The sequence below is a fragment of the Orbicella faveolata genome, unplaced genomic scaffold (genome assembly GCF_042242905.1).
Source record: "Orbicella faveolata isolate gen_17 unplaced genomic scaffold, um_ofav_v1 contig_25, whole genome shotgun sequence".
NCBI lineage: Eukaryota > Metazoa > Cnidaria > Anthozoa > Scleractinia > Merulinidae > Orbicella > Orbicella faveolata.
The window spans coordinates 7280764-7292863 of record NW_028301553.1 but is presented as its reverse complement, the minus strand read 5'-3'; the positions used below and the strand labels follow the sequence as shown (position 1 = coordinate 7292863).

The 12100-nt window shown below is 39.5% G+C and overlaps 1 protein-coding gene across 1 annotated transcript; it reads right to left on the bottom strand.

Moving 5' to 3' along the window:
- Positions 1–3049: 3049 nt before the first annotated feature.
- On the bottom strand, positions 3050–8555 carry LOC149108781 (cytosolic Fe-S cluster assembly factor NUBP2 homolog). The gene is made up of 8 exons (XM_089293370.1): positions 8099–8555; positions 7666–7802; positions 7119–7207; positions 6501–6609; positions 5985–6056; positions 5465–5542; positions 4887–4956; positions 3050–4393 (listed from the first exon to the last, which is right to left on the bottom strand). Exons 1-4 carry the CDS (start codon positions 8136–8138, stop codon positions 6576–6578), a joined length of 300 nt encoding a protein of 99 aa, XP_089149496.1. The 5' UTR covers positions 8139–8555; the 3' UTR covers positions 3050–4393; positions 4887–4956; positions 5465–5542; positions 5985–6056; positions 6501–6575.
- Between the last annotated feature and the right edge of the window lie 3545 nt (positions 8556–12100).

Sequence of the window (12100 nt, the reverse complement as noted above, 5' to 3'; positions counted from 1 at the left end):
AAGAAGTAAACTTACGTCTCATCAAGGACAAAACTTTTTGTGAAACTGATTCCTTTCACCAAAAAGGCTCTCGGGTGTTGGGAAGGGTAATGTGACAAGGAAACTTCCCAAACTCTGCAGATTTCATGGTATCCTCATCCTCATGGCAATCATCAGTTTTTCGTTTGATTGGTAGTTTCAAGTCTCAAGTTAGGTAACGCTGTTTGTTTTCAATAAGGGACCGTTCATTTTTTATAAGGTAGGGGGGGCTGGTGGGATTTGGGGGGGGGGGCCATGCGAAAAAAAATGGCTTTCGAGGGGGGGCCATCCCAAAAAAATAAGGGAAAAAGGGGGGGTCACGTGAAATATTTTAGTAAAACTTTAAAATGGTATAATGTCTGAATATCAAAAAAATTGCTATAGAATAAACATAGAAGGCAGGATACAAATTTATTACAAACTTTCCTTCTGCTTTAAAAAAACGTTTGGCGACAAAAAGCATTTGTAGATACTGAAACAAAGTATTTAACACTGTTATTTTCGAATGCAACTTTCACTGGCACTCATCTTCATCTTCGCTGTCGTCGAGTTCTTCGTCGCCGCTTGTGCTGCTATGGGAGTCTCTTTCACCAATGCTAAACGAAGCAGCAATGCTTTCCGTCAGAGTGTACTCTTCAGGGTACATTAAGGTGTAAACATAATCTCCGACCTCCTGCTCAGGGTTGGTGGTGATTCTGCTTCTTGCAGCATTGGTGAAATAATTCCCTTCCAAGAGCTGTGCGACGTATGGCCCATCTCTTCTAAATAACGACGTGGCAACATCCTCAACTTTAATACACTCTTCCGGGACGGCTGCTCTAGGAGGGTACACAAGGTATTGTGGAAGATCATTTCCTAGCGGGTTTCCAACACAGATTCTATAAACTCGTTGGACGTTGTTTTCAGTCCGCTTCCTCTTCCTTTCATTTGACTTTCTGCGGTTTTCTTTTTTCCTTCTCCTTTTGTTGATGTGCTGTTTGAGTATGCCCTTGAATATGCTGTTATAATTGCTCTTCTTATTTTCTAGTGCTTCCATGTCCTGCGTGACCTTCGTCAACATAGCTTCTATACATTTGATCTGTTTTACATTAAAACTGTGGGCAAATTCTTCGCCCTGCTTTAAAGGAAGCCCATTGGACTGAAGGAGTGTGGAATCGTGTTCCTTTACATCTTTCAATATGACATTCAACTTTTCCACCATTGCTCTGTGCTCTTTGATGGAGAAGTTCAGTTTTCTTCCATCACTGGACTTCAACTGGTACCCTGGCATGGAAAATTCACTCGCCCTTTCTGAACAGCCATCCGCACTTAGAGAGATTGCTTCTTTTTCTTAAACCAGTTCCTGACCATTCCTGCCTACCGGAATACCACTACCTCTCCTACCAGAAGACCCCAAAAGAAGGGCGTGATCCAGATGACTGGCAGCCAAGGGTCCAAGCGAAGAAAGAACATGGAAGTGGCAGGCTGGTTTTATCTCACTCAGAGAGCGTTGCTCTATTTGCAGATAAGTTTATTGTCAAATCAAAGTTTGTGGTGGATTATCTTCAGCATCTTGAAGTGCTGGAATTTAAAAGGAAAAAGAGAGCAGAAGAAAAGGCAAAGTTAAGTAGGGACGCAAAAGATAAATCATATGAGGATTATCCTTGGACTGAGTTGTGCGAAGATCTAACCAAGCTTCAAACGCTACGTGTTCCAGAACTAAACAAGTACTTGAATCACCTCGGGCTGAAGCAGCATTTGAAAAGCAGCAAGAGTGAGAAAGTAAAGGCAATTGTAAGACATTCATGCTTGCAGCAGAAGAGTCCTCTCAGAGCTGGCCAACCAACACTGAGAAATGCCAGGACATTGACATAAAATGACAACAGGGCAAGTGCTGACAGTAGTGAAACGGATGAAAGTGACAATGATGAGTATGACAGTGATGCCATTGACTCTGGGGGAGAAGATGACTCAAGTGACGTCATTCTTGCATTCATCAATTCAGATGAGGAAGATGCCAATGAGAGGCCAAATGCCACACGCTCAGGGCGAGCCATAACTAGGAGATCCGAAATTGACTCCTCTTTCTTTTGATTTGTTTTTTAAACAACAGCTCTCTGTAGTATAGGGATTGTAAATATTGTCTTCATAGTGAGCACAATAACGTGAAGTAGGGGGATAATAGAGAAATATTAAAAAAGTGGAAATCTAAATATTGTTTGTTCAATTTTTTTTTGGGGGGGGGGGGTCATCCCAAAAAATTACCGCTATAAGGGGGGGCCATGTGAAAAAATTGGTAAGCTGAAGGGGGGTCATGTGATTTTTAAATGGTGCTTCCCAAATCCCACCAGCCCCCCCTCCCTCATAAAAAATGAACGGTCCCTAATGTATTTTTGTGTAACTGGGTTTTGAAATATTAATCTGAAGTGGTTTTGTGGAATTTCAAAACCGAAAAAACCTACCATTATTGCTGGCAACAGAATAAGACCATGCTATTGCGTGTCGATGTTATAATTAAATTGGTTCTTGTTTTAAAATGAGTCAGAAAAATTATCCAAAATCAACATCAATCTGCCGTTAACCGTTAGCTACTATTACAGACTGCATGATGTTTAGCTGCCTTGCTGGGAACAGTTCCATGTAGTTCTAACAAACAAAGGCGCTGTTCAAACCTTGATAAAAAGGTCTGAAACGAATTCTTAACTAAGTTGTTTTCTTTTTCGCTGTACATCGTAACCAGATAAACGTGTTGGATTAATCTTATCATAATTGTTAAGAAGAGTCCACTGAGTGCCGCTAACTCCAGGGCTTTTTAACCCACAAAAAAATAACGCTTATATTGTCACGCTTGCGCAGTAACCCACCAAATTAAAACAAAATTGGAAATCTGGCATCCCCGCGTTAATTTCTCTTACGCGTAAAAGTAACTCAAACGTTGATTATTCACATGAGCCCATTGTCAGCCCCTCCTTACACTCCTTCTTTCCAGGACACATTGGAAAAACGACTAGTGTTTGCAATTCTAACAATCACAAAATACCATGCAGATAACTGAGGTAGTACCACTTGCATTTATTTCCATTTTTTCATTGACCTTTCAGCTGCAACATTTTATGAGTTTCTGAACAAAGAATCTTAGGCATATTATTGGCCATGTAAAATTGCGATTTGCAACTACCCGATCTATCCGGATTTGGAAAGACCTCATTCAAATTATTTTTCTGATTATAAATCATTTCTGCAACAGTCAGCTCGTCAAAATCACTATAGTACAATCATTGAACGTCATCTTGATAGGGAAAAACTGCATTCAAATCTTACTTCAACACACAGTTACACTAATATATACAACTACAAAACTGGTTTCGTTTATGACCCCATAATTTGGTCCCCATAACAGATTGAAATCCAAGGTGACCTCAATTAACCATGCATGAAATATAAACCTTGATACCACGTGCTAACCTAATAATTTTCATTTTTATTTCTACTTATTTATTTATTTACTTGTTTATTTCTATCTTATTATTATTATTATTGTTTCTATCTGGTTATATTATTGTCAGTTGTTATTACTCTGTATCAAGTTCTATTTTTTGTGCATGGTTACATGAAGTCATCCCAAATTCAAATCTTTACTGTCGACCAGCTGAAGAGGTCACAGACAAAACAAGTCTTGAAGTTGCACATACTGTGTAACTATGTATCGAAGGAAAATTCCAACGAAGCTTTTCCCAAATCAAGATGCTGTTCTGTAATCATACTTTCTTGCTTTAACAAGTAGAACTTTGTGAAGGAGGCTATTGTGCGTGGCTTATATGCTCCCACAACAATGCAACGCTTGGTTTAAGTGAGTGGCAAAAGAATCCATAGAGGAGTGAAGCCATATTTTTCTACGTTTTTTTCCTTAATGGCTAGACTTAGAGGAATATATATACTTTAACAGACTTCCTATCCTTCACCATTTTCAGTACCATGTTCACACTGCTAAATGAATTCTCCTTCACTGTCCTTCATCTCTCTTGACATCAGTGTTCTGAGAATTTGTTGGTACATCAAGACAATATCTTCCAGTTGATGATTGCCGTAATTCTCATCACTGGTTTGATTGATAAGAGACTGGCACTGTAAGGAGAAACCAGTGGCTGATCACTTGGCCATTTCAGTAGCATTTGTCCAGCTGTATAAATGCCACATACTCAACAACCATTTTCTGAAAAAAAAGTTCTTGTTCCTTCAATCACTGATCTCCATTGCTTTCCATTTGTAACAGTTTGGAAGTGATTATGTTTACTGGAAGTGACTATGTTTAGTGTTGGTGAGTTAGGAAACAAGTCAATAAAGGCTTGGCCATCTTCTAAGGATTGCATTAGACTGGGATCCAGTGGAATAGAACCTACAAAGGAAAAAAATATATTTCAAGATCTGCGAGCAGCAAGATATAGGTAGAAGACTCTCCTCTGTGGAACTTACTACTTAATGGACTGATTTCAGTGTCAAATTGAACAAATCACATCAGTGAGAATTTTCTGCAATTTGCAATGACCCCTAGACTAGATCACGAACAATCTGTTCTGCTATGTGATAAGCTTGACACAACAAAGAATTTGGTGACATTCCTTAAACTTCCAGCAAACGAGACCTTTGCACTTCTTCTTCTTCTTCTTCTTCTTCCTGGGCGACTCACCTCCTTCAATTCTGAAGATTCTAGTGAGCGTATAATATAGACAATATACACGTACTTCGCTGCCGTTTTTTTTTTTTCATACTAATATAGACGAGAGCAATAAATGGTGAAAAGACTATTTTCCACGAAACATGATCTAGATTGCACTTAACCCCTCTATCCCCCTTCCTGTGTAGTCACCGATGTTAATAAGTATTTTTACCTAAAAATTGAACATTGTAGTTATTTGCCAAGGCTTCACCTCCTCCTTTTGAAAACACATTTGTGCCTCCCTAAAAGAAAGAAAGTGGAACATTATAATAATATTACATACTATGAAGATAAAAGTACACTTAACAGTCAGAAATACAACAAGTCATAGTGTTTTAAATATAAAGGAATAGCCTGCTCCACACACACATTTTACATGGACTTTTCAGGCAATGTTTTCTCCCAGATACTCTAGGTGTGCAGTGAAAAGTCTTTAAGAACAAAGGGAAAATATGAGGGTTAAATTTCAAAACTGGAGACCTATTTTGGTAATTAACTGACATTAAACTAATCTTGGGTATTGGCCAAAAAGTGATTAGAGCCAATTCCACCTGAATTGATTGACTTTTAAAAGGCTAAATGCCTCAATGAAAGGTTGGCCTTTCTTCAATGTTGTTAGGGCTAAGTCAACAATGTATTAGTCAGAATACACAAATTAAGCAAATGTAAACTTTCCAAAATCCAAATGAGGCTTATTAATTAATAATTGACAGCAATGTAGACAGTTTATTATAAATACTTTATGCATACCTGAGGAGTAGTGACAAGAGTTGCTCCATCTAGATTGTAATGCACTCATCAGATGTCCCTGGACTGAACAAAACCAATCTTAGAACAGAGCAATAATGATAGGATTACACCGCAAACTGCAAAATTAATGTGCACTATTGTACTATCAGCAAAGTTAATGACAAAGAGCATGTCTGTTCCGATCAAGGTAGGTCAGCTCCAGTCTCCTAGTATGGAGTATTGTTACCTCTCCCTTAATTTCCTTAATGGGGAGCCAGCCTATTGCTGAATACCCCCTAGTATCCCTGTATTTTCGCAGTTTAGGTTGCCCAACAACGTGCTGGTACTCATTTCTTCTCCTATGTGATGAGAGGCATTGCAAGTCAAGTCTCTTGTGCCTAAGAACCCAGTACTAAGACCCATGAACAGGCCTTAAATCCAGACCTACTGACCTGTTAATCTGGAGTGTACTGGGCCACTGTACCTCACACATCAGTACATCACAAGCCTCTAAAAATAACATTTTATATTGTTGTCATACCTGGAGGTGTATCAGTAATCAGGTAATCCAGGTCACCCCAACACACATCTGATAGAAACTGCTTGATCATTGCTAAAAAAAGACATACTGATAACTGTCACTTGAGAACTCAAGGAAGTCTGCATGAACATCAAAATGTTTGTAGCACTCTACAGAATTTGCTCCATTTTAAAAATCATTAATAAAAGTGCTCACGTTGCAGACAGTATGGTGCACTGGCCTGGAACAAAGTTGTTTTAAAATAACAGTAAAAAAATTACTTAAAACATTTTCCTTTTCATTCAAAAGCCCAGAAAGACCACAGTGTTTCCAAAAGATTTGCATAACTTTTGTACAAATTGTTACACTTTTGATCCAGTGGTGACCAGCTGTGGGTGTCCCATAAATTTTTTTCATAAATAATGTATATCAGTGGTTTGCTAATGATGAGACACTCAGATCTAGCTTTGATTAACAAGCTTGAACAAGTCAAGTTAAGTCAAAAAATATAAGTAAAGAGCATCAAGGAATAAATACCATTTTTTAAGGTCCTTTCCATCCAACAGCATCATCTCTGTTATTTAACAAGAAACCAATTAACATAACAGCCAGTCACTGGTTTTTGTCTGTGTAAACTGGAATCCAGCTAAAAAGAAAAATTCACGTGATCTTTAGAAAATGCTCATAAACACCTTCACCAAAGAACACAGGCAAGCTTTGATGTCAATAACATATCAGCTGATCTTATATATAAAACTTAGAAATTTAAGAAGTATGTATATAAAAAGTATGTTAATTAATACACAGGAGCTTTTAGATTGCAAATAATATAAATTTTGTGAATTAAAGAACTTCCCAAGATCAAGCAAGTTCACCTACAAAAGTTTCAAGAAAGTGGGGTAGTGACCCCTGACAGACCAACATTCCATACAGAAGAAGGTATAATACTTCAAGTCAGTTTGTTGCTATCACACTGGATGGAGATAAGGAATTCTCCTGTAATGAGCCATTTAAGTTCATAAACACTCTTTTACTGTTACGTATCAAACACAAGTATGTGTGTTGTTCCACAATGTAAATGAAAGTACATTCATGATTCAGAGAATGGCTCCCATGGAATGGCTTCAGAAGATGATCCTTTATGTTATGACTTACCCAGCAGAACACTGGTGTATATATTTTCCCTCCACATTCATCATCCTTGGAATGCTTGGTCCACATAAGTCACCATCCAGTATGCCAACCTAGAAGATAAAGAGATAACACAAAGACTAGTCATTTATTGTGATCAAGGTAGCTAGTACTGCTGCAACAATACATTCTTGAAGGCACTTCTCTGTTACCAGTGGCAGATCCACAGGTTTTCACTGGGGTGACCGTGGGTGTCTTCTGGGGTACAGGGAAGAAAGACAGACGGTGCTTGAGGGAAGGCAAAGTGAACATTTTGAATCCAAGATTGGATTTTTCCCAAAGTGTCACCAGTTCATACATCGTGTGGCCAATACTGTAAATATTCTGATAACAATCTCTCTCCCAAACGAAAAACACGAAAACGAGACCAATCCAAAACATGGAAAATCGTCTGATAAAGCTTATCCACGACCCCCACCCCTCTTCCTGCGTATGAATCAATGACTTTATAATGAGGGCAAATGTAGAAATGTAAACCATAAGTCAACAGAACGCAAAGATTTCAGCTTACCTCCTTTCCGTTGCTGTAAAGAGTCAATGTCATCTGTGTCGAAACAGTACGTTTACCAACTCCTCCTTTACCGGACAAACCTAGGATCACGTGCTTCATCGATTTCAACACCTCTTCAAGAGTTTGCTCCGACTGACCTGAAATGTACGAACAAAAACCACATGGTGACTCGGTGAAAATCAATTACAGACAGCGCCTTTGCTGTACTTGCCTACTCTGACTCTAGGGAGAGAGAGAGTACAGTTTCGACAATGTCGCTAGCCTTCAGACAAGAAGGTGGGCACATTTTCCAGCCCTTTTCCGTAGAGGAAACTGGAATTGTGTTCGAAAAAATTAACATAAAAGGACTTATACTTCGGCCTAGTTTTGCTTTAAAGAAAACAGAATAAATACACCCTTTGTTCAAACAGCAATTTTTCACGACAGTACTCACCTTCCGCCATCTTGAATTTGAGAAGGAAACTGCTGGTCATCCTCTCGAACAGTCGGCTCAGGAGGCTTTCCCGCTACTTTCGCTTGGAACCTGAAAGTCCATCCTCGGAGACCTTGGGGCAGTTAGTCGACGCGATATTCTCGGACGACGCGATATTTTCGGGCGCCCGAAAATATCGCGTCGTCCGAAAATATCGCGTCTTCCCGACTAACTGCCTCTGGGTCTCCGAGGACGCTGAAAGGTTGGCCTGAAATGTGAGTCATCTTCCTCCTTCGGCCCAATGCTCCAGGGATTAAGCTAAGGGCGGGAGATGACTGGCATTTCAGGCTACTGAAAGATCTGTACAAAACCGCAAATAAAACGGGGAGGAAGGCCTATGGCCTTACCACGTTTTTTTAGGGCTCCGGATGACACGGATAATGTAAGAATTTTGCTACTACCGGAAAGTAGCAAAACGGTAGAACAGTGACCCCTTATGGAATAATTATTTCCCACGAGTCATTTGAATTTTTTTCGATATAAACACAAGCCTTCAGGCGAGTGTTTATACCAAGAAAATACCACTCGCGTGGTTTATCAGCCTATAAACCTGAAAAACTTGTGGTCTATTGTTTAAGTATACCATCCGAAGGCGACAGTGAATAGTCGGATTACCGGGGATGTTCGAAATTTCCCAGAGATTACCGAAGGTTACCGAAGATGTTCTATTTGCCGAATTAGTCGGATTTCCGAGGATTGTCTTCTTTGGCAGTTCGTAATCGATTTTCCGAACTAGTCGGGATTCCGAAGATACTCTGCGCATGCTTCGACAGAGCTCGAGTTGCCGAAATAGGGGATTTGCGAAGATGTTCGACATTGTTCAATTTTCCCAGAAGTTACACTTGCCGAATTAGTCGAATTTCCGAGGATTGTCTTCTTTGGGAATATACTCGATTTTTGAGAATTACTCGGCTTTTCGCGGCGGTTTCCGAAGGTTACCGAAGATGTTCTTTTGGCCAAATTAGTCGGATTTCCAAATATTGACTTCTTCGACGATGTTTGATTTGCCAGATAAGTCGTATTTTCGAAGATATTCTATGCATGCTTTGACAGTGCTCAATTTGCCGATTTAGTCGGTTTTCGAAGATCTTCAACAATGTTCGATTTTCCCAGAGGTTATCAAAGATTACTGAAGATGCTCTTTTCGCCGAACTAGGCGGATTTCCATGCCGAATTATAGTCGGATGACCGAAGATGAGTTGAGATTGCCGATTAGATTTAGATGTTCGACAACGTTCCATTTTTCTCGGAGGTTATCCAAGATGTCCGAAGTATTCCGAAGGTCAGAAAAGATCAGACGAGTAAATAATGAATGATACTGTGAGTGAGTTCCTGTTCTACAATGCGTTTAGGCACAGTTCGGGGGATTCAAACTCCCATAACAAGGCTGCGAATGAGTCTGGAATAAACGTGATATAAGCCCAATCAAAAGTTAGAAATAGTCATAGAGAGCTATTTTTCAGGCATTCCAAGACTCTACAACCCTAAATTGCTTGACGTAGCCACACATAGGCCTATATACCCCTACGTAACAATACATTTCCATACAATTGAGCTGATATAGCCCTACAGAGAGCCCTACATCTTCCAGCATCTTCCTGATACCAACAAAATAATAATGAATCGAGGAAATAATAAAACAAAACAAGACATAAAGTCATATCATAATAAACTCATATCACCAAATACAGTTGTATAACCAAACTTTAAGCTTGGTTACCTTTCAGAAAATAACTTTAAAGTACATTGTCATATCAAAACCTTACAAAGTCCTTCCGGGACGATACGTAATTAGATATTCCCTATTGTTTTACATAGTCCTACATTACATATTATTGCATTGCATATAGGTTATTGACTAAGGGTAAGGTCAAGAGGGCTGGATATTAGCCTAGTTCTTTGTTCGTCGAGGCCGGGAAATCGCACAGGTTTCGTCGTAGAGTACAGTGATCCTGAGGATGCAGCAAGCAAGTATTTCCTGTCTTACGTAATTCACAACAAGTCAACAAACTGTTTAGAAACAACAAAAGAAAATAATTAGTAACTTAACTACAACCACACAAATTTTAGCGTAACTCCAGCACTTTTCATAAAGAAGTTCTGTTCATTGTCGATTTACCCAATAACTAAACATTTCTTCTTCATGCAGTGGATGCCAACTCGTGCTTGATCGTACAATGTGAAATTGTGTCCACATTTCTTCCTTCCTTCAAGTTATTGAGAAGTACAACTCGCTCTCGAAAAACCCAGATCAAGTGTTTGTTCATTCTTTTAGGATTTTGACGGCTGCAAAAAAAAAAAACAAAAAAACAAAAAAACAAAAAAACAAAAACAAAAACAGAAACGACAACCTGCAATCCCAGCTTGAATACAGACAGCCCTCGGAGGGTCCATATGAGCCAGAAGCGCTGAGGCGAGTTACAGGCCCGACCGGAGATCAACCACCCTATTCCAACACTCCATCCAGACCTCATGCTTCCAGTGGATTGTCGCATGGTACTCATGATACCTGCGTGCTGTGTCCAACAGGATAGGTTCCGAATTGCGCGGCACGGAAGGCCTAGTCGACTTCTCGACTGCAATCACTCCTCTGGACGTGAAAGTAAAACAAGCACTAAGAGGAGCGCACGAGACCCTCCACCCAGCTTAGGAATGCGTGATTGCCGTCTGCGATCATTCCGATAACAAAGTGGCCCTTTCATTCGGTCATTTTAATTTAGCACTGATCTCGGATTTTTCCAGAAACAAGTCGATACCTATGTCATATATTTACTTATCCTGTCGTCACCAGAATTGTTCACAGCCGGGTTGTTCTTAATTCTCTAGCAAAACTTTTCCGCTTTCCTTCCCACTTGAAGGTTTTCTCAGATTTCCTGTTTCCTTGCATTTTGATCTCTTCGGGACATTTCTCCGGCCAGGAATCACTCCAGTTTTTCCATAGAAAGGATTCTTATCAGTCACAACTGCACCAGGCTTATGATCAGTAGACTGTTGCGACACCAATATACATGTGATGTACGTACAACATAGTAATCAGCGCTTCAAGGACTAATCTAGAGAAAAATAGAAGTTTAGATTAATAATTCACAAAGGAAAACTAAGTTTAAACGTTTTATAATTACATGTTGCCTTCGGTCTCTTCGTGTCTTATCACATAGAGTTTAATGAAAAATTAAACTTATTTACGAAGAGTGTAAGGGTAAATGTGTGAGAGTCATCTTTTTGGATAAAGTAACTGCTTTCCATACACTCGATTTCTAACTCAAGCATTTTGATATAATTTTCAGGTCCGATGGTATTGAAGTTTTTCTAGGAAAATTAACCATCGAATTTTTGCTGGCACACTGAATTGTTGTTGAGTCCGAAAGTCACTAATTGAGTTCCTTTCTCTTTTGAAACGTCATATGAGCAGTACAATGTCCAGAAATGGTACTAGAATGAAGTTCAATCTATTTGCTGATTATGTAGAACGAGAAACTCTTACTTACCTCTAAGAAGGCTTTCCATTGCCCTGCCTCTCTTATCTGTCTCCGCTTACTTCAACATGGTGACTGTATCTAAATGTCTCACCGATGAAGAAGGAATTATATTGCGGATTACATCCGTTCAGCACCGTTTATCCTGTTTGTCGGTTGCCACTAAAGATTAGCACAGCACAGTTCTGAAATGTCTTTAGTGGTGAGTGCTACAGAGTCCAGCAATGCTTGAATCAAACCGTTTGAAGGAACGTTGCCATCTTGTCAAGCGGGCTTTCAGTTTCATGGCTTCAAGAAACTTTTTCACGTGAAATGGCGATCTTGCTCAATGTCTAAACAAAACTTGCTGTATCCCTTTAAAGCTTCATTCGCGTTGGTAAAAGTCGGGTAACTTGACGCGAAGTGGATACAGCTCAAACTGAACTAAACGTCGGTTGAGAAATTTGAAAATGAAATTTGGGTAAGGTGCGCATGGACAAAGGAAACT